The sequence below is a fragment of the Lynx canadensis genome, chromosome B1 (genome assembly GCF_007474595.2).
Source record: "Lynx canadensis isolate LIC74 chromosome B1, mLynCan4.pri.v2, whole genome shotgun sequence".
Taxonomy (NCBI): Eukaryota; Metazoa; Chordata; class Mammalia; order Carnivora; family Felidae; genus Lynx; species Lynx canadensis.
This window is the reverse complement of record NC_044306.2, coordinates 104940141-104963513: the sequence shown is the minus strand read 5'-3', so window position 1 is coordinate 104963513 and position 23373 is coordinate 104940141. Positions and strand designations below refer to the sequence as shown.

Genomic DNA, 23373 nt, shown 5'->3' with positions numbered 1-23373 from the left:
ACAGAGAGGAATTGCAAACTGGGATTGCCACGGAATATTTAGTGTACCACATGGTAGGTAGCTAGAACAATTGTTCTATTACGGTGCTTGAAAATACCTGATAAGCAAAGTGCCATTCAATTAAGATGTTTTATTTATTTATATTTTTTATTTAAGTTTCTTTATTTTGAGAGAAAGAGAGAGAGAGAGAGAGAGCGCACACATAATTGGAGGAGGGGCAGAGAAGGAGAGAGAATCCTAAGCAGGCTCTGCACTGTCAGCACAGAGCCCCACATGGGGCTGGATCTCACAAACTGTGAGATTATGACCTAAGCCAAGATCAAGAGTCAGACACTTAACTGACTGAGCCACCCGGGTGTCCCTAAGATGCTTTATTTAAAAACCATAATTCTGGGGCACCTGGGTGGCTCAGTTGATTGAGAGTCCAATTTTGGCTTAGGTCACAATCTCATGGTTGGTAAGTTCAAGCCCCACATCGGGCTCACTGCTGTCAGCGCGGAGCCTGCTTCAGATCGTCTGTCGCCTTCTCTCTCTGCCCCTTCCCTGCTTGTGCTCTCTCTCTCAAAAATAAATAAATCTTTAAAAAAACATATTTCTATTAATAAAAAAGATAATTTTAAATGAAAAATTTGAAGAATCATATAGTGTAGTCTTTAAGACCATAATTAAAGACCTGTATATAATTGAAGCAAAGTAGAAGAAATACCAAATCTTTCTGCTGAACTATTTTAGAGCAACAATTTCTATTTTTTTGAAGACATAAATTTATTTGTTTAATAAAATAAATGAAAGAAAATATGGAAAGAAAGAAAATCAGATTTTGGTGTCAACGGGACTTCAAATGAATGAATATAATTAATTTGAATAAATAGATAAATGAATGAACAAATGAATGAAAAAAGACTACTGGTTTTGTTTTTTGACAGGTTTTGGACCTAGCATTTTAGATTGTCAGTAAAATCCTTGGGAGATAAAATAGATAAGGATAATTATAGTCAAAAAGAGAATACAACTATGAGATGAGCTATGTTAAATTATCACCAAGAAGAAAACAAGACAAGCTTTCTCTAGGGCCCATATCCTTGACTCAACCACAAGTAAAGAAACCCTGGCATTTAAAAAGATGGGAAAGTTCTTACCATACGTACCAATTTTAAGTAAGTGTGCAAATTACTACATTCAGTAATCCTGTTACATCTCAGCTTGAAATATCCCTACCATTCCCAGCAGTTGTCCAATGTTCCATCCATGTTCCTCTCCTCATCCTGCTACCCCATCTCAATGATTCCCCACTTACCTCGTAAGCATCTTTGATGTTTAAGGGCTCACCAAATGCTGCCACGTGTCCCACAATGCCTTTGTTCCATTCTAAGCGGATACAGTTATTTGAAGCTTCTTCCAGTGTTGAACCTTCTGCAACATCAAACAGGCGGCTGATAAGAAACTTGTCGTTGGAGCTGTCCTCACAGACAAGGAACAGGGAATAGCGATCGGCAGAGATAAGTCCATGAATATGCAAGAAAATTTTGTGACATAAGGCTGTGACATCCAAATGACTAGAGATATCTTTCACTAATTCCAAGAGTCTTGAGCACTGGTCCCCTTCATCATTATCAAACCTTGGGGGGGTTAGAGGCATCTGTTCCTTCTTTTCTGAGTCAGAGAGGAAGCTCACGGTTCCCTCAGAATCCTTGACAACAATGGGTCTAAGAGGCCGGTCAAATTCGGAGGCAGAGATTTTCCTGGTTGGTGTTCCAGGTGCACTGCTATCTGCACGGGGACTCTGCTGCGAGGGGCAAGAGCAAGATTCTGTGTGGCTTCTGATACCTTCTTTGCACACAGGGATGGTGTGGACTCTCTCAGCAAACCAGGCATTGACCATTTCTCTGCAGAACAGAATGCAGACATATTAAATATTTAAGAAAGAAAGGTGCTATCCCTGAAAACTGCTAAAAATTCTCTCACAGCAAACTGATCAGATAGTAATTCAATTTTTCACAGAAAATAAAAATAAGGTGGTTTGTTTAAGACAGTTTCATTTTGAAAAACTGTAGAGAACAATTGGCACAATGAACATTTTAATAAAGTCTGATGCCTATATACATAGATTTTCAGATATCTGATTTATAACGCATCAAGCTTCAAGTCTGCTTCTCTCAAAAGCAGTTTGTGTTAGAGTAAAAGACACTAAATTTGACAAAGTCTGAGGAAAACATAAGTACAAAAATCAGTTCGCTGTTTAAAACATAACTTGTTCTGAAGTGAAACATTTTAAAATTTAAAACAAATATTTAACTAAATTTGGCTAGCTAATATGTCTAATTTTAGATAATTTTATCCATATTGCTATATACAGATTAGATTTAGAAGGGAAAAATATAAATAATTTGACCTGCTTTGTAGAAAAATTATAGACTTCTGTAAATATTATCCAAATAATGCTTGTTCATCAATGGTAAAAATGATCTCTTCTTCTAGATTATCTACTTCTGGTATAAAGGAAGAAAATTAAAAAGTATGCAATACCTAATTTTAAAAATTCTGCCCATGAAAATTTAAATTATTTGTTTTTAATGTACCTTTCTGTGAAAGAAAGAAAGAAAGAAAGAAAGAAAGAACGAACGAACCTTTGAGCTAAAGGCTTCACAGTGGGCGATTTGTTTTTAAACAAACTTCAGATCACACTATACAGCCAAATGATTGTTCAATTCAAATGACTCCCCATGGCAAAACGTAATCTTATACCAATTGATAGTGCCATTACTTTAGACATTTTTGGAGCTTTTCTTTTGAAACTTAGCTTCTAAGAAAATTTATAAGATAAATAAGAATATTAATTTTCTCTAAAAGTTAGATCTTGCTTTTCACTAAGCCCTCTTCTCAAAACTAACAAATAGAAGAAAAACCAACAAAATAAAACCAAACCAAACAAAACCTTAAAGTAACAACTAACTTAATATCTCTTACGCATAAGACTTTCTTTTCCCAAACTCAAATTCCCTGTCAAAAGACAAAAACTTACTACCTCTGAGGATATTTAAAAGAATTTTCCGTAATAAAAACAATGCAATCCCTACTCTACAATGACGTATTATTTTCACTAAAAGGCCAGGACAAAAAAAAAGTTTGACAATGCACGATTTTGGAGAGTGTCGGTATATACTCTTCATTCTTCTTGGCAGTCGAAAGATTGTTACCACCACCTCCTTGGAAGGTAAATAGGCAATATCTAACAAATTTTAAAATGCATTTATCCTTTGTTCCAGAGATTTTACACAAAAGAAGTACCAGCATATTCACTATGGCAATGTTTGTTACAGCAAAGATAATAAGCTACCTATATCACCACTGGAAGGCTGTTTAAATACATAATGGTACATTTATATAATGGATTACTAGGCAGACATTGAAAAATGGTCATATGTACTGCTGTGAATAATCTCCACAATTTATTAAGTGAAAAAAGAAGGATACGGAGGGAAAAAGAAAAGGTTGCCTTATTTCTGAATCTGTGTTGTTTTCCATTTATCAGATATTGCCTTAATTACTTTATTTTGAACAACAATGTATTATTTGGTAAATATACATTATTGTAAAATATGCCAGTCTAGAATGCAATGGGTAAGAGAAATAATAACACAGATATTACTAGGATGACCTCAGAATTTCAAGTGTTGGATACTATTATAAAAGCCTTTCAAAGATCCCTTTAGGAAGAAACACTTACATAACCCCCCAGAATTGCAGTAGTTGTGCCAAAGAAACTGATGTCAAAAATGCATGTGAAGCTGTCAAAAATGTACAGGAAGCTTTTGAATAAAATTGTTTTGTAAAATGTAGATAAAAAATGCACTATGTCTAAATTAACATATTTTATGTGATTTAAAAATATGCACAGGTAACTTAAATTGTTAAATCAATATAAAAATAGGCATTTGAATTATTTCAGCTACCAACTTAAAACTTAGTACAATTTATTTCTTACCTTCTCATTGGAAAATGGTGATCAACTTTTTTTTTAATTCAAAATACTGACTTGACAACTCGAGGTGGATATCTAAACAGACAACTTACAATGGGTGAAAACAGAATTCCTAATGCCCTACCTGTTGTGTTGCTCCAATCTCACTCCCTGCCAGTTTTCCTCATATTAATAAAGAACACCATCACCTCCCTAGTTACTCAAACCAACATCTAGGAATTTCTCGAAATTTCTGTTTCCTTCAAATCTCACATCCAGGCCACGTCCTGTCAATGTGACTCCCAAATCTTGTATCCCAATTTGTTCATTTCTATCTCCTGCATTACACCCTGGTCCAAGTTCCACCACCTCTCACTATGGACTATGATCACCTGCACCTAACTGGTCTTTCTATATTATACTTGCCCCCTTTCAAATCCATTCTCCCCATAGCAGCCTGAGCAATCTTTGAACAAAGTATATCTTAACATCTTAATTATCCTACTTGGCTTCTCAGTGAATAGAGAATAGAAGCCAAGCTCTTTTAATCCCCTACCTGGCCTCTCTGGGGCTCCTCAAGCAACCAAGCTCTAACTGCCCCCAGTCTGGAATGCTCTCCCGGCACCTACATCTGGCTGATCACTCAGACAGGTCTTCACTGATCTGCCACCTAAAGTGGCATCTGATACATGATGTTCTCACCTCACAGCACCTGAATTCTTATTATCGGATATTTTTCTTGTTTATTAATCTGTTGTTTTGTTGTCTGTCTCCTCCGACCAGATGCAAATTTCATGAGAACTACTTGTCCAACTTGTTCCTGTACTCGGAAAATGCCTGTTACATACTCTGTCCTCAATAAATCCCCTATACTTGGAAAATGCCCGTCTCATAGTGTGTCTACAATAAATAATTCTTGAGTGCAGTGAATGAATCAATAAATAAGGCTCCTAAATTGACTACATCAAGAGAGACAACAGTCTTTTGAATATCTGAATGCTTGTATATTCGTTACAGAAAATCAACATTGTGGTTTAACTATCAATATTTATTATCTCTTGGATATAAGCCTCATAACTGATCATGGTTAAGTTATCCTCATATACCCTGCAGGGCTTATGATATGTCTCATATAGAGTCAGCGCTTAAAAATTCTTTATTCATATGCTTTTTAATACTACATTTGTCACACGTGTTTTATTTCTAGTTATTTTCTTGGAGAGATGAACGCAATATTAAATTATACAGGAAAAGCAGATCCAGTATATTCACTCATTCAATCAACAATTTTTATTAACCACGAGTGATGGGGAAGGGGTTTCTCATGACCACATTATTGATTATCTGAGTCCCTGTAGTTATATGCTTAGGTAGGAAAACATATCATATCATATCATAACATCAAAACACTCACTTAAGAACCAACCACAAAGAAAATTAAATCATTCCTCACACCTCTCTCTCTTCAGACATCCCTTAAAGTTCTGCAGTGCATGACCAATGTGGCTATATGAAGTGGGCCTTTCCTCTTAAAAGCATCTATCCTCTCCCAATGATTTTTTAATATTTCAGTTTATACAAATACAAATCACCTGCAAATCAAAATGATAATTCTTTAAAATTTTTTTAAATGTTTATTTTTGAGAGAGAGAGACAGAGCACAAGGGGCGGGGGCAGAGAGAGAGGGAGACATAGAATCCGAAGCAGACTCCAGGCTCTGAGCTGTCAGCACACAGCCCAACGCAGGGCGCGTACTCACAAACCAAACCGTGAGATGATGACCTGAGCCGGAGTCGGATGCTTAACCGACAGAGCCACCAAGTGCCCCCCAAATTAAAATTCTTACATAAGATACAGAATTTCTGGGGCGCCTGGGTGGCGCAGTCGGTTAAGCGTCCGACTTCAGCCAGGTCACGATCTCGCGGTCTGTGAGTTCGAGCCCCGCGTCAGGCTCTGGGCTGATGGCTCAGAGCTTGGAGCCTGTTTCCGATTCTGTGTCTCCTTCTCTCTCTGCCCCTCCCCCATTCATGCTCTGTCTCTCTCTGTCCCAAAAATAAATAAAAACGTTGGAAAAAAAAATTAAAAAAAAAAAAAGATACAGAATTTCTACAAGTAGATCAAAGTAATGTTGGAGAACCATTACAATATTATACAAAGCCACTGACAGTTAAGGGCTATGCCCAATTAAAGACCAACTAACAAATAAAGAATCAACAAGGGGAATGATATAACAGATGCTTGAAAAGAGAAATTTATTTAAATAATTATATTCAAGATTAAGAAAGGTCCTTGGAGGGTGCCTGAGTGGCTCAGTCAGTTAAGCGTCCAACTTTGGCTCAGGTCATCATCTCGCAGTCTGTTAGTTCAAGCCCCATGTCAGGCTCTGTGCTGACAGCTCAGAGCCTGGAGCTTGCTTCTGATTCTGATTCTGTTTCTCCCTCTCTCTCTCTCTCTGCCCTTCTCCCCACCTCTCTCTCTCTCACTCTCCTTCTCTCTCCCCGCCCAAAAAATAAACATTAAAAAAAAAGAAACATCCTTGGAAAAAATGATGAAATCTTCACGGTTTCAAAAAGTGTTTTTTTGAAAAAAAAGTCTATATTCCTGTTGTAAAAGCCAAACATGAAAAAGTGAAGTTAACTGGCTGTAAAATAGTTTTGTCAAAAATTGTCCATTCTAAAATTTAGCATGGAATTTTCATTATAATCTACATTTTATTAAATCTAAGATTAATTTACTTTTATAATCTGTGGTTCCATATTCAAGATAAAGTTCCAATCAAAACATTTTCACTGATTTATTTCCCCATTTTAATTGGATCCATGTTTACATGTCCTTTTTTTTATAGAATGAATTATTCTCATAAGGTAAAGATCTGAGTGTGTCAGGCACTATTCCAGCTAGGCCGGGCACCAGAGATATAGTAATGAACAACCCTAGACATATCATTCAGTGACCACTCCTGCAAAATTGAAGTTTATATGGTGTTCAGGAGTTTATTTCTGTACATACTGGATTTTGCTGTTCTATAAAGTTAAATGCAAATGCATAAAATGAATAAAGATGGAAAAGATGCCTGTAAATATGTCAGATATAAGGGTAAAAAGTACCAGATGGAATTCAAGAAACCTAGATGGTACTTCTGACTGGGCAAATCACTTCTGTGGCCTACGATAGGATCTCTGTGTTCATGTCTCTTCTTTGATTTTGTAAGATTTTGAAAGTATTTATATGAAACATAATGAAAAGAAAAGGGCAACAGTTTATTTAAACCTGGTGAGACAGGCATTAACAATCCTACTTTCTAAATTATGAAGCTAAATTAAATGGCTGAACCAAAGACATTCTATTTGGTGGCAAAATCTAGAGTCAAATCCAGGTCTCCTTTTCCAAGTCTTATGGCCAGTAAGAAGAAAAAAGTTCCCAGAACATCAATGCGTATCATGAAGGAAACACTCCCTAACTTCTAGCTGCATTTGAAAGTCAAACTCAAATTCACACATACAGGCACAGAGAGAATAAGACTGGAGTGCCTGGGTGGCTCAGTTGGTTAGGTTTCCAACTCTCGATTTTGACTCAGGTCATGATCTCATGGTTCGTGAGTTTGCGTCCCTAATCGGGCTCTGTGCTGGCAGTGTGGAACCTGTTTAGAATTCTCTCTCTCCCTCTTTCTCTGTCCTTCCCTGGCTTGTGCACACATGCACACTCTCTCTCTCTCAAAACAAATAAACTTAAAAAAAATCACTTACGATAACACATTAACTTAATTTTTTATACTCAGATCATAAAAGGATGGCATATTAAGCCACTGAGGCAAAAACTGTCTCAAATGACTCAGAGAATAAAGATTCTTAAGGATAGTGTCCTGAAAAATATCTGCCTGAATCCCATGTCTGTTTCTCTGAAACCAGGTCATGTTTTATAAATCTAAAACAGTGCACTGAAAAACCGTATAATGAATGTGTTCAAGGGAAGAGTCATTCTTACGGTTGCTAGATTTAGCAAATAAAAATACAGAACACCCAGTTAAAATTGAGTTTCAGATAAACAATGAATAATTTTTTAGTATAAGTAGTATCTGAAATTCAAATTTAATTGAGTATCCTGTAGTTTATGTGGTCATGCCAGTCCTCTATATTCTTTTTCCCCAACTGAAATTGTTGGCAGATAGACAACAAAGAAAAGGTGGGTTCTATACAGCATACTGATGAGCTCCAGACTATCAAATTACTAACACTAATTTTATCATCAAAAGAACACAGAGGACGACCGCACTGTGATCCTGCGTATAATAACTGAACCTTTTGAAAGCTTAGAGATAAATAATTAGTAGTATAAAATTCCTCTTTAAACTAAGTTCTTTCAGTTTACTCTCAAAACCACACCATGTATTTTTCATAGAGAAAAAACAAATTATAATTGACTCATAAAACAGAGACTGACTAGTTGCTAAAAATTCTTGGGACTACGAAGCATAAAGGGGCTATGTTTTTAGGAGACTTGAGTTCTAACCTAAGCACTTGTTACTAATGAGTTTTATGACCAGTGACAAACAATTTTCTTCCTCTGAGTTTCAATTTTATCTTCTATAAACCAGGGGAAACACCACCTGTTCTGATTACTTTATGTGAAGTGCAAGGTGCTGTCTTCGGCAAGGTATGAAGTCAAGAATAGCAAACAGGCAATCAGAAGGTAATGCTAGTTCCAGCTATAAGACTACACAGATATGATGCCAAACCAGTCAAAACTTCTCTGGAGTTCAAGTTTTTCAGGTGTAAACATGGGCAGCTGTATTAACAAGCCACTAAGACCCCCTACAAAGTCTGACTTTATCAACAGGTCAACAGGTTATCATTAGGTCAGTCAACTCAATGTCTTTTTGCCCCTCAGCTTCCTCTTCTTTTAAACAGGAGAACGACCTCATGACTCCTTCACTCACCACACAAGGCTGATACATAAGTTAAATTAGAAAATGCTTGTAGGAGCATTCCAAAATCTCTTCCGTATATTTAAGATTTTGCTATCTCCTGAACCCTTCATACTCATTCCAATGGAGACACAGGGTTTGGGCTAAGGAGCAGTAGCTGTTCATTTCTTCATTAAGTTCCCCCAAGAGAATCAGAAAAAGGATGAGGAGAGAAAGGTGTTTCTGGTGTACAACACCACAGGCTAAGTGGGCTAAATGGGGTCTGGAAACAGGCTGGCTACTGGCATCCTGACGACTGCTTGAGTCCTCAAGTCCTTGGCCAAAGCAGATACTGCAGAATGCCATTCTTTATAGAATCCCATGAAGTTCCTCCTCCTCCCCAAGAATAAGAGTTACATCATAATTCTATGCAAGTTGCATCCTAACCATCTGAGCAAAAAGGAAAGAGACACAAGTTCCACAGGTATTTTTACTCCGTGCTACAAGCACTAATAACTTAGAGACTTTGCTGTCATGGATAAGCATGTCCTTGCCAACTGCCTGGCAAACCTGGGAGCACTTAAAAGCAGGACAGCCCTCTTAGAGTCTTTTGGTTGATTTCACTTTACAAGGCTGTTAATGAAAGCTAACAGGGCCCAGAAACTTGAAGTAAAGCCATAGCCCAGGGAAATGCAGTGAAAATTGGTGCCAAGAGTTTATAGTTGATGATAAGATCCTGATGTTTAACATCCCATCCAAATCATTCCCTCTCTCCTTACCAAAATCTGTTATCCTCCAGTCACTTATATCCTTCCTTATTTTGACACAAAAAATTTCTTACTTCATAAATGAATTGTATTATATACCATTTTTAAATGGGTAGATTAAATTTAGTTTTGTGTTTGTTTGTTTTTAATTTTTACAATATGTCTTAAAATAAGTAGATCCTGGAGGGTACCAAAATCAACATTGGGAGCTATTCCTCTCAGGTAACACAATGTGAACACCATCTGTGGTTTCAAACTTGTATACATCATAGATGCTGCTGAGGCGCAGAGGGACCCTTTCCCCCACTGTGCACGTAAAGAGCCCAAATGACTGATATTAATTAGATAATAGGAAATAAAGCCAAATGGCAGCTGCCAAAAACTTGCCAAGAGTTGTCATGCATGTGCCCTGAATTTTAAATTTCAAACCTTTTTAAATAATGAATTCAATCAGAAGTTTACGGTCTCCATATCCTACTTTAGGGAAGACTCTTACAGCCCAAACTGCTCATGCAATGGCAATTTGATATAAAAAATCAGTGTCATGAAGAATATTGTTTAATGCATTCTGATTTCACTGGGGTTCTTTACAATACTGCCAGCACCACACCCTTCAAAATGGTGTTACAAAGTAGGTGGAGCACCCTACAAAATTAAATGAGTTCATGCACTCAAAAGGCCAGGAAGCCAGGTTCCAGCAGCTGCAGCAGGAAAAGGCTGAGCTGCATATTTCCAGTGTTGAACATTTTGCATTTTTAGTAATACACAGAGGAATGACCAAATTAATTTGTGAATGATAAAAAAAAAAAGATAAAAAAAATTCAGGGTGGGGGGGGAAGCATAGAAGATGAATGGTCATTTTTTTATGATAGTTGTAACAGAGTTTATTTCCTCAAAATTATACACATGGCAGAACCCTGTGTACTTCTATTTTTTTAAGTAGATAAAAGTATACTTCTTAAAATGATAGACTCCACTAAGTTAATGATTTAACTTAATGTTTCAAATCTAGTAATACCTTTTTTATAGATATTTAAATAGGTTTAAGTTTATATATTAGGCACACCTCATCTTCTTTATAAAAATATTACAAGTTGATTAGCAATCCTCATTGAAAAAATGAAAGGTAACTTAAGGCATATACTCTGTTAGGAATCAAAACTTTCCTCCTTTTTCAATTTCTCATTTTCACACAAGATTATTATAGACCTATGACAGAAAAGAAAACTACAATTTATAGCTTATGTTCTAGAAATTTTCCACTCATCTAGACATGCCACAGCTTCTTCCAAATACCTTCTATCTAAAAGTATTAAATAGGAAATGCAAAACCTACTCACAGGACAGACAGATGTAAACTCTTGTAGAGATTTCAAATATGGTTAGCAAAAGACACACACACACACACACACACACACACACACACACACACAGATGCCTATGTCCATAAGGGCTCCATGCAGCAATATATTTACTTTCCACCAAAGATGAAGTGCTCACTCATCTTACAAAATGAATCTTGAAAAAGACAGAAATGCTTTAAAATGCACATTTAATATTCCAGATGTCTTGAAAGGGAAAATGATTAAAATATTCTGTCTGGGTTTTATAGAATATTTCTTGGCATCTAGAAACCTAAGGGGAAAAAAAAGGAAAATTTACGAGGCAAAGTAAAATTGTGATATAAACACAGTAATTCTCATGAGTTAAAAATACAATTAGATGAAACCTAATTGTAGAGCAACTAGTTCAATGCATTTTGTACTCTTGCCTAAAAAAATGTACCAAAGGATGAAAATTATTTGAAAATATATTGTATTTAGGGTATTTGTGTTCTAATACTAAAAATATAATTGTGATGGCCTAGTACCTAAATATTCAGCCACTCTATTTTAAAATGTCATTGGAGAGTTCCCACTTTTTAATACTCTAAAATTATAGATGGAAACTAAACCCACTTGGGCAAAGTCTCTAAGCAAATCATTTAGTAATGCGTATGCACATTAAGGGGCCCTAGGAGAAACTTTAACCTCTTCCTGAGTTAGATTCCACATGATATTAAATCTATGAGCCTTTGCCTTGCTTCCTTTAACACTGACACTAAACTTCAGTAAAGCCTGGTGGGGAAGGGCCCTAAGTGGGACAGACTTGAGCTTCAAACCCACAGCTATTTCTTTCTAAGGGTGAAACCTTAGGTATATTATTCACTCCCTCAATAAAATGAATGAAGATAATGACATAACCTTTCTCAGGTTGTTCAGAAAATTAAAGGAAATAATGCATATAAAGTGACAGCATAGAGTCTGGGACATACAAATGTTATGTTTAATACAGTGTTTAATACACAATAATTATTATTTTTAAGTTAATCAAACATTATTAAATAATGGAGTACATCTTCAAAAGTGGTTTTTTTTTTTTTTTGGAAAAACAATTTATTCAGTGGGCTTGTACAGAGTAACTAGATGTCAGCCATTGCTTCTTCTGAAGCTCCTAGTTTTAAAACACTAATATCTCTACAGAAACACATGAAAAAAAATTAAGTTGCTTTAATGTTAGTGTTTTCTCAAATTATAACTGAAAAAACATAAGACTTCCTAGACAAATAACTACACTTACATATGATGTAATTTTTTGAATAACATATAAAAATAAAGAACTTAACAGGTGAGAAAAATAATTGCAAGAACATAGTTTGTTTCTCCATTACTACTTAAAATTTTTTTTTGCAAAAATAAGTTAGAGATTTGGGGATGATTCTTTTTGAAAAAATTGAAAGATAAAATAAAACTGACAACACATGTGAGAAAACATAACTAATTACCTATAATGAAAATTATAGCAATATTTCATAGTAACCATAATTCTAAACTGGAGAATGGTTTTAATACTAGACCAAAAAAATGCTTTAACACTCTGCTAGAGATTTGGGGACTAAAGTTGGTCTGTTTTAGCTCCTACCCAAGGGGCTCGCTTGAGGAAAGTCTGGAAGGCTGAAGCCTGGGCCTCAAGCACAGCTACGCAGCAAGTCCTTGAGCAGTGTAGCATTTGGGGAGATTTGCAGGGTGCCTCAAAACAAAACAGGGTAAAAAACTGCAGGCCCCGAACGATCCAGAAAAAACAATGCATTCCCATGCTTTTAAGTTTACTATTAAAACATCATCCCTTTTTCTTTCTCTCCAGTGCTTTTTTTATTTCGTAGGTCATGTGAATTAATCACTTTAAAACCAGAATTACAAAGAGTGTACTAATTTCCTGTCTGGAAAGCGATGGTTGATAACTTATATGGAAATCTGCTAAAATTATCCGTAGGAAAAACACAAAAGTAACTCACATAAAGTATAATGTTAGATATTTTTCCTGCTCTTTGATCCTGATTTTATACAGTTTTAGTTACACTGTTTGCATAATTTGACCTGGATCCACTACTCATTTCTGGAAAGTACTTAAAGAAGGAAACTATTCAATCTGAGAATCTGATAATCTGTCTCCTTGTGAAAATAAAGAATGCTTAGGGTTGAAAGAGCTTTTTCAGCTCATTAATGAATTTTTCTGCCTTGATTCCTCCCCACCCCACCTCCACTCCCACTTTAAAACCCAGGGTTATTAACCTGAGCCAGTCCCAAAGCTGGGGACAACCCACCCTGGGAGGTCTGGACTCCCGGTCCAATTACCTTTCCAGTAGCACAACAATCCACAAATGGCTCTGTTCAAATCATTAATATTCATGTAAAATATAAGGACTTTTTTTAAGATTTTATTTATTCTTCAGCGAGAGAGACAGAGCATGGGCAGGGGAAGAGCAGAGCGAGAGAGGGACACAGAATCCAAAGCAGGCTCCAGGCTCTGAGCTGTCAGCACAGAGCCCGATATAGGGCTCAAACTCAAGCTGTGAGATCATGACCTGAGCTGACGTCAGACTCGGACACTCAACCAACTGAGGCACCCAGGCACCCCAAGGACTCTTAAAGTCTATAAAAATCGCTGTTTTATTGTTCTAATTCCCACTTACCAGAATAAAGAAATGACTATCAAAGTTTGTGATTATATGATTCTCAAGGTAAACTACTGAAATTCACTCTCCAAAAAGGAAGGAAATATGCATTATTTCCTTTAAATTTCTATGAAGTAAATGCTGCTTCCATTTTACAGAAAAGGCAAATAAAGCACCTAAGTTCATACTGTTTGAAAGAAAAAGTTCTAGGGTTGAAGCTTAGACTGCTCCTACCTAGGGCCCTTAACCAACATCAGTAAAAATCAATAGTAAACAATTCAGAACAGTGGCTCCTAACCAAGTAATAGCACCAATCCTTGGGGGCATTTGGAACTGTGGGTCACAATGATGGGAGTGCTCCTGGCATTTAGTTTCTGGGGTCCAGGGATGTTAAATAACCTGCAATTTGTTGAACAGTCTCTCGCAACAACAAAAAAAGGTCACCACTGAATGCCAATAGCATCCCTTTTGAGAAGCACTGGCTCGGATGAAGAAAAGATGAATATACCATAATAATAGGCTGTTAAATGAAACTGGGGAGATTTGGAGCACCTCCAAGTGACATCCTCACATAATGTCTACTGTGATGTTACCGTGATCAGTTCTCTTGGATCTGGTATGAAAAGGAAATGAATGCTCTGCCTGAAGTTACTTAGTATTTCCAAGTTTTCTCCAGCTATGAAAACATCTGAGAAGTTGACTGGGACCAAATATAAATAAAATGCAGAATCGCTTCATATGGTTTCACATTCACATTTGATGGAGAGTTAAAAGAAACAGGTTTTGTAATTTTCCATGCATTTGCAATCACATGTATGAAAAACGTTCCTTAAAGGAAAACCTACTTACATCTGAAAGAACACATCATAACTGACATCTATGCTGTAAATATGTAAATTGATTTGTTTTGCATATGGGAAAGACTGCACTAGATTGCCATTTTTCAATCTGAGGTATGAGAAGGCCTGAGAATCCAAAACAAGTACGTTTTAAAGATCTGTAATTTTTCTATGAAAGTGTTCTAATTTTGTGTTTTCACACTGATGACAATTAAAACCCCTAAAAACGGTGAAAGAAGTACACTTTAAAATACTGGGATGACCACCTTCAAACCAAGTACTAGCCTACAATTTTAACACTCAGATTTATATCTGTGTTTACAACCATATGAACAGCTCAATGGTTCTAGGATAAAGAAAAAAATAAAAAACAGACAAATTTAATCTGCAAGTGTGTCTTCAAACCAAGCAAAAAAAAAAAAAAAAAAAAAAACAAAAACACAAAAGCTATGCTATAGCAATAAAAGCTTCATGACTGTTCGGACCCAGTGGGAGAAGTGAATCATCATTAGGGCAACTGTAGCAAAGGTGAACTGACCTCACCAAACTCTTTATTGAGCAGTCAGGGCCATATGCAGTCTGCAAGGGTGATGTAATAAATACTGTCAATCTGCATCTGGCTGGAGTTTTACCATTCTTATTCATAGTTAGCTTATAAATTTATTTTGGTATTACAATTGGAAAAATGCTGAAATTATGATTAAATTATACCTACTCTTAGGAATCCCATATTTAACCAACATTAAATACAAGGAAGTCCAACACTAGGTATGGTAGATACCTAGAATTTCTGGCTATGTCTATATCACTTTCTTTTAGGAATTCCCTCTCCTTCAATGGCATATCACATTATGGGTTACCTGCCCCAAGAAAGTAGTCGGACGACCCTATTCTTCTGGATACACTGACTGGACCAGAGCAGGCACATGACTCAAGCAAGGCCAGAGAAAGTTTGAGAGGACTGACACAGATGACTCGGTAGTTCTCTAACATCAGGATTTTAAGACCCACAGAAAGTTGCCATGAAAACACTTCCAGCACATAAAGAAAGCATACAGAATAAAGCCAACACAGCACAGGGCCAAAAAATGAATGGAAGGATGGGATGGATAGATGGATGGATGGATGGGCTGAAGGAAGGACAAACAGATTAAACAGATTTACATACAAACAGAATCCCGACAATATTTGATCAGATGAATTTCACAGACAAATCTATTTCCAGGCACTTAATTATGTAAGACAATTTTGTATAAATTCAAGTAGGGTTACATATGACCAAAAGTTTTCTAACTAACATACCACAGATCAATAAGAATGTCTTTCTTATCAGGAGAACATTACTTAAGTTTGAGAAACACTGGATTAAAGATCTTTTCTAAATCTAAAGTTCAAAAATCCTGCATGTGTGTATGTGTGTGTGTTTTAATTATTTCATCAGTTTAAAGCATCAGGATTTTTTTCTCTTCTTTCAACCTCAGCATAGGTATTCAACAGAGAGTAGAAATAATGATTGCTATTTTTTTTTATAATTATCACTGAGGATATATTAGATGGAGATCTTTTTTTCTCCCAAGTTTAGATTTAATAAAATTATTCACAGAAGATAATTTGCTGATTTTAGAATTCAGAATCAAGGGGAAAGTCTTGAAGGATACAGAAGCTAACAATGGCACATAACACTTTAAAAAGCATGCTTAGTACAAACTATAAACCAGAGAAATAAATAAATATCTTTAAAAGCTTTTTAATTATTTTATCTTTTTAATGTTTTTATTTATTTATTTTTGAGAGAGAGGGGAACGGGGGCAGACAGAGAGGGAGAGAGAGAGAATCCCAGGCAGGCTCCACGCTGTCAGTGCAGAGCCTGATACGGGGCTAGATCTCACAAATTGTGAGATCATGACCTGAGTCAAAATCAAGAATTGGATGCTTAACCAGCTGAGTGTCCCAAGTGTCTCAAAAAGCTTTTTAGAATACTTACCAAAATGATTCTTAAAAACCTAACACTCAGTTAGCTTTACCTGCCTGAAACATTTGGTTGGCCATAAGTATAAATTCCCACCAGTTAGAGAAAATGAATACAACATTTACATCATGAAAAAATATATATAATTCCAAACAAAATGAGAATACCAAGTCAGTAAATAAGATTACAGAGCTAAGTATCAGATGAATGACTCATGTGGAAAGACTTTCTTCAATTTTTATGCCTAGGTATATCGCTCCCAGGCACTTTTTGCTGAGAACCTGATATAACAGATATTTCCAAGACCACATCAATCAGCTGTAATGGAATCTACATCTGTCCAGCTAAACGAATTTCATCGGAAGTCCTGCAAAGTCAGTAGCTAGTCTGCATCCTAAATTCAGAAATTAGTCATTTTTCAACCCTCCACTATCAATCAACTCAGTGATTTATTTAATTGTCCTTAAGTCTTTACCAAAGGCTTTCATCCTAGGAAGAGGTTTTTATCCTACAATCAACTCTGAGAACAAAGAGCAAATCTAACTGAACCTAACAGTTATAGGTTTAATAAATTATTAATGTGAAAAATGTTTTGGGAATAAACCAATAAACATCAACCAGTTCTGCGTAACCTTTTCAACGACGGAAGAAATCTTTCCTGAGCATTATTAAAATGTACTGGGAAGTTCAAAGTTCTAAGTTAATTTGTGTTTTCAAATTTAAAGGAAAGGAAGCATATTACTAAGACACCTTCCCTGTAATCAGATAAGGATGAAACTTTACCTGTACAACTTGAAAGCCAGTTTCAGATATTTTAAATATTTAACTGCTTAGGTGGAATTACTTAAAAAGAAAATTTTGTTGCACAACATATTCAAAATGTTAAATATTGCATGTCTTGAGATGTTGAAAACATGATCCTAGGAAAATACAGATCTGAAAAAAAGCTACTGAATTGTACTATATGCCTATTTCAGATTTTGTTAGCTAAGCAGATAGATTTATTTTGAGATACCATCTGTGACTAGTTGCGACTGCATTAATTCTACCACATTCTTAGGAACCATGACCTTGTACTGCAGGCTCTAAAATGGGTCTGATTTTGAAACCTTGAGAACACTAGAGATAGAAGGGGCCATGAGAAACATTATTTCAGGGGCTCCTACAGCTTCTTCTAGGAGAAAGGAATTCCATACATATGAGTACTCTTAGGGCACTAAAAAGCAGTTTAGAGCTGGCTATATGAACCCTGGTTATAAACAATACAAAAAGAAAAGGCCGTTATTGCATCAGATTTACCATCATAAAAATATTATAAATAATATTAAAGTCAGACTGAGTCAACAATCACAGGGTTTTATTATATTCAACACTTAGTGACAGTTTGATCAAATATGCTTAACAAATCAGTTGTCTGAAAATTGAAAATTATATTCCTATATAATTACAGACACAATAATTTTTAAAAGTAGATAGCAATATTTATTTTATATCCATCATCTGATTTTAAAATAAATATCTTGCAAATAAAAATGTTAAGCTTTTAGAGATGAGAAAAAATAATGAAGAAAAAAATGTCAAGTAATTCAGCACAGCTTTGCAGTGTCAAATAAAAGGTCTATCGCAGAAAGCTACTTGGGAGTGTAAAACTTCTGTTTCTGGACTTTGATCCAAGCGATCATAAAAACTTGTCCTCACTTAGTAACTCCTATTTTCATTATATGCCAAATATTCTCAAGCTTTAGCCTAGTACAAAACAAAGCAGTAAAGTCAATCATGTTACCCCTACCATGCTAAATAAACTATAACATCACCGACAATGGCAGAGATGATTAGTAACTAATGAAAGGTAACATTATTTTAATATGCTGTCAAGAATAACAACAGCTGTTTAAGTGGCATTAGCACCCAGAAGACTTCATTTGCAAATACATGAAGATTAGAGCCCTTGATTAACACAGTAACTCAGGCGGGTAGGACTGAGGAAGTTGTCTAGAATAGTGAGGGTGGAAATTTTCCATATGTTGTACTTTTACTAGTCTCAAATTATTTTTTTATGCCAAAAGATTATGTTATGGATTGTTCAACCAACACTCTCAAATTCACATCAACAGTCTGTGATTACTAAAAAGCATCTGTGCTCCAAGCTTTTAGCTTTTAACTGGGTGCTTAGCTTTGTATTTGAAGATACAGGAAACAATCTAATACAGCGGCAGAATTGCTTTCGAGGTCAACCAAACCCATGGGTATTTAAATGAGAATTTAGGAATGCCAGAACCTTCATTCTGTTCGATGACTACTATTGAGTACAGATCATTCAGTCTGGAGATAGGATAAAGAGGCATGCATGAATGTCAAATGACAACAATCAAATCAAATAATGTAGAAACAGTTCCATTCACATGCCTGTCTACACTCACAGATGGCCAATCTAAGTGTATCCAAATTTCTTTTAAATTTTAAAACATGTTAAATGTTTCTACAGAACTGTTTCATGGGTTTTCTGAATCACTGACAGTATTCACATTACACTTACAAAATGTAACAAAAGGAAAAAAGCGAAGTAATGTGAGCTTCTAGTTAAAAAAAAAATCTTAGCTGTAAAGTTAAAATGTCTGCAAATAAATTTTTACTACAACCATAAGACTCACACTGGGTTTAGAAGTTTGGCATTTTTATAATCAACTACTGTCTAATCTCGCAATCTTAAATCTCGAGTTAATGCCACCAAATATAAGACCAAACGGGAACCTCTGACTACACACAAGCTCTTAGATTATATTCTTTAAACTGACAACTTTCAGCACTTCATAACTCTTAAAACTGAGGGCCTGTACTACTCTTAAACATTTTATACTTTCGTTTTCCAACTCCTATTCAACATAAGCTCTTATAAATACATAAGAATATATACACACAACATACACATATCAGAGAAAGTGGTCAGCCTATGTCAATATAAACTATAATACAAAAGCTAACTTAAAAAATCTTCATATAGAGTCTCAGATGATCTAAATTTTACACAGAGCAGTGTAATTTTGAGAAATTGGGATTTTAATCTTTTGCTACTTGGGAGAAGAAGTAATGTGAAAAGAAAAGTAAATTTAATTCTTTCCATTTATTTTCCAGTAAAATGTTTTTCAAAGTTTTGGCAGGCTCGGAATGAGGTGTTCTTACCTATGACTACTTAAAAAGAACCACCAAACAATCCCAAATTTCTGACTTTAAAGGGAGAGATGGGAAAAAAAGAAAAGGACAATTTATGTTGATTTATAAGACAAATCACTTTTTTCTTTCAACTATTAGTAATATGCCACCTCCCAAAAACACCTTGACACACTTAAAAAAAAAAAAATCAGCCCAGTTCTCCTGCTCACTCCCCGTTCAACGAGGGCGGAAAGGTGGATGAGTGCAAGGGGGAAAGGAAACGAGGGGCAGATGGCCTCGGAGTAGCAGGTGACCGCTGAAAACTGTCGGCCACAGCAATCAGCAATTCCAGATCTAGATGGTCTTAGTGCCTTACCCTACACTCGCAGAAAAGTGTGTTTTGAAAAGAAATCACTTTCTTTCCTGGGTTTATCCTCCGCTTGCTCCAGATTTAAGATTCTGAAGGAAGAAGGCCAAAATGGGGAAGCCAACTTTAAAAAGAGGGCGGAGTAATTAAACAGAAGAGGTAAGATTTGCCCTAAGCAGTAGCCTCTATCAAAAAAAACCCCGAAAGTAATGAAATCGATACAAATTCGTTAGGAAAAACAGCCTTAAAAAAAGAGTCCCTTCTAAGATACCAAAGTAATACACCGCAAGAGAATAAAGGAAAACAAAAATGTCAGTCCATTTTCAATGAAGATTCCTCCGCTGCTGTGACCCGGGCGCCACCACCCCAGCACCCGGCCCCGCGCCCCCAGGGAAAGTGGGAAGGGAGGGGATGCTGAAGGAACTACCTGGTTTTGTCTCCAAAGGGCAACATATCAAACAAGGGAAGTTCGAAGTGCGGACCATGCGGGCTCCGCAGACCCTGGATTCCAGAGGCGCCGGGGGGCGACGACGTGCCCAGGTGAGGCGGTGACTCCAAGCCCGCTCCCCTACCGACCCCGCCACCGCGCCGCTGCCAGCCGCCGCCCGCTTGTCCCGCGCTGCGCCGCCCCCTGGTGGGGAGCGCCCGGCACAGCGGAGACGGAGCGCGGGCGGGTGGGACCCCAGCGCCGTGCCCCGGCTGGCCGCTCCACCATCACCGCCTCGAGTGCGTCTCCCTAGCGGCCGAGGCGGCCAGCGCCGGCTGCCCGACGGCCGCTGCCTGGATGTGGCGGCGGAGGACACGGGACCCTTCTCCGAAGAGGTGCGTCCTGGAATCAGCCCGAGTCGGCTTCCCACCAACTCCTCAGGCTTTGAGGGATCCGCCCGCCACACACTCCCCTCTCCACCTCCTCCTTCCTCGGCTTCAGCCCCAATGCCTTCCCAACTCAAGGCGAGCGTTTCCCACGCGCGCCCAACTGCCCCCCGGGCGGCCGCCTCCCAAAGGACAGGCGCCCTCCTCCCAGCCCTCCGCAGCGGCCGCCCGGCGCTTGGCTCTCGACCAGAAAGAGCTGGCCTCTGGGGTCGGCTGGGGCCGCGCGGGACCCGCCAGCCCCCAGCTGTCCGCTCCCGCCGCGCCTCCCCCGCGCCCTTTGTGTGCGCGCCGCGAACCCCTCTGCGGAGCGGTTTCAGCGGCGCCGCCTTGGGAGCAGGAGAGAGTGAAAGGAAACGCGCGGGCCAAACTAAGGACTGGAAGGGGGCAAAAGGCGACAGCACTTACTCTGGGAAGATTCCGGCATGTTGCAGCCTTTGGGCTCCTCGTGGTCTCGCCCCTACCCCGGCTTCCCCGCCCCGCCAAGGGCCGGGGCGAGGGGGGACGGGGGAGGAGCGGAGCCGCTAGGACCGAGTTGGAAATGGTGCTTCCGGAGCTGCAGGGAAGGGGCTCAAAAACTGTTTTGGTTTCGCTAAGGAGATTTAGGGGGACCAGGAGGCTGGAGAAGGGCTGGAGGAAGGCCCATGAGCGCGGGTGTATATAAATAATCTTGCTCTCAGGGAATACCAGGGCAGCCGAGGTGTATGTCTGGGGGGCGGGGGGGGGGGGGTCCGCATGTACATTTTTGTATTTGAACTTTGTGAGCAAGTTGGATCGAATCCCATGTTTGGGCTTTTCGACTGTACTTGCCATAAAGTCGAGATCTCTATACCCTAACAGGACCAAGGACCTACTTAAAAAGCCAAGGGCCTGGGAACGGAGGTTGTTTAACGGTGAAGGCAGAGGAAAATTCAACAGGGGAGAGAGATGAGCCCCCAGGTCACTCTCAGCGACCCGGCTGAGTCTTCCAGGGGGTCCTCTTCTTACCTGGTGGCTTTCCTAACAAAGTAAGAGAAGGTAAAGTCCCAGTGATCATCCAGCCACGCTTCCACCGAATCCTGGTCCCGCTGCAACTGCGACCCCCCGGGGCCCGGGCTGGCCCGCTCCATGATCCGCGCCCCGAGTCTCTGCAGCTGGTTTGTGCTGTTTTCCACCCCAGCTGGGGTCCCTCCCTCGGAGGAGCAGGACTCTGCCCCGAGACCCTCCCCCTCCGCCTTGCTCCAGTCCGGCTGGCTTTCGGCGAAGCTGCTCGGGCTCCTGGCCAGCCTCTTGCCGCGCCCCTCCTCTCCCGGTCCTCACCGCTCCCAGGTGTGGCGGGTGGGGCAGGCTCTGCAGCCGCGCGTCCTCCCTGGGGTCTGGTGGAAACCGGGTCTCGCAGTGTCTCAGGTCCCCAGATTCCAAGGCGGCGGCGGAGGCAACTGGCGAGCTCTCCGGAAGCTAAGTGGCCACGGCTGGAAGGAGGCCACGCCACCGCTGGGGTGCGCTGTGTGCTGAGCGGGATCCAGGGGAGCGCGCAAAGGTGACTGTGGGTGTGTTCGCAGATGCCCCGCTGTCAGAAAGGGAGAGTCGCGATGTGTGCGCCCATCCTAAATCCCGAAAGCTGGAGCTAGGGGAAGTTTCCACGCAAAGTAAGAGGCGCTGCTACCCTGGGCACTTTTTCCTCTGGGCTGACTGAACAATGACCGTCTGGCCTCGCTTTCCTCCAACCCAGGGCTTGGGTCTGGGAGCAACCGGGATCATCGACCTTCCTCGGAGCCCAGTCAGCCCCGGGGGTTCGAAGCACCCCAGCAACCGTGCGGGTTAAGGAGAGCTGGGGCGTGCGCCACAGATTTGCGGGTCCTGGTGGGTAACTTCCAACAAAGCCATTCCCGTGTTTAAAATGTTAATATTAACGACAATAATAGTTACAAATTAGGTGTCTGCATCAAACATTCCCTTTTCATGGCTGGAACAAGATTTCCTAGGAAAAGGAAAAGGTAAACTGAAATAATTATGATGGTTTGTGTATGAAGTCAGAGAACAAGGGCACCTCTGTACAATGAGGTTAACTTGAGAGCACAGGCACTACGCGGGTACAGTGCACAGCAGCCCATTAGCCCAAGTTTAAGTTAATTCGTCATATTTAAATGGAATTAACACGGGCGCGCGCGCGCACACACACACACACACACACACACACACACACACACACTACAAAAAAGTATCCGTTTAAAAGGGCTCAGCCTTCCTACTCTGTTTTGCCCTGTCCCAATCATGCTTTACAAGAATGAAGTTGGTGTCTTCCTTTTGCTTTGTTCTCATCTCCATCTTCTTGTCCCGCAATTTGCAGTTTTAATATGGTATTTTGCAGTGACCTAATTTGGGGGTAGAATTAAATCAGGAGTTGTATGTTTCACTACGTGTGAAGGACACTATTATCAGTGATATACCCTAAGTAATCGAGCTGACATACTTTTAACAAAGTCCTTTCAAAATACTCTTGGCAAGAATGTAAGACATTACTCACTACATAGAAACGCATGATTAAATTGATAATGTAAGAACTTTAGAAAA

At 38.9% G+C, this 23373-nt stretch overlaps 1 protein-coding gene across 5 annotated transcripts in view; it reads right to left on the bottom strand.

The window, feature by feature from the left end:
* PDE5A (phosphodiesterase 5A) overlaps window positions 1–22253 on the bottom strand; it is a 142110-nt gene extending 119857 nt beyond the window's left edge. For 2 of the 5 annotated variants that reach the window (XM_030313153.1, XM_030313157.1), the window contains exons 1-2: window positions 21808–22253; window positions 1298–1886 (exon numbers count right to left, since the gene is read on the bottom strand). In XM_030313153.1, coding sequence (XP_030169013.1) covers window positions 1298–1886; window positions 21808–21929 — 711 coding nt within the window. In that variant the 5' untranslated portion in view covers window positions 21930–22253. Of the gene's footprint in view, window positions 1–1297; window positions 1887–20377; window positions 20475–21228; window positions 21307–21807 lie in introns of those variants that run through there. The other 3 variants (XM_030313156.1, XM_030313155.1, XM_030313154.2) reach the window with 3 other exon arrangements.
* Window positions 22254–23373: the final 1120 nt, after the last annotated feature.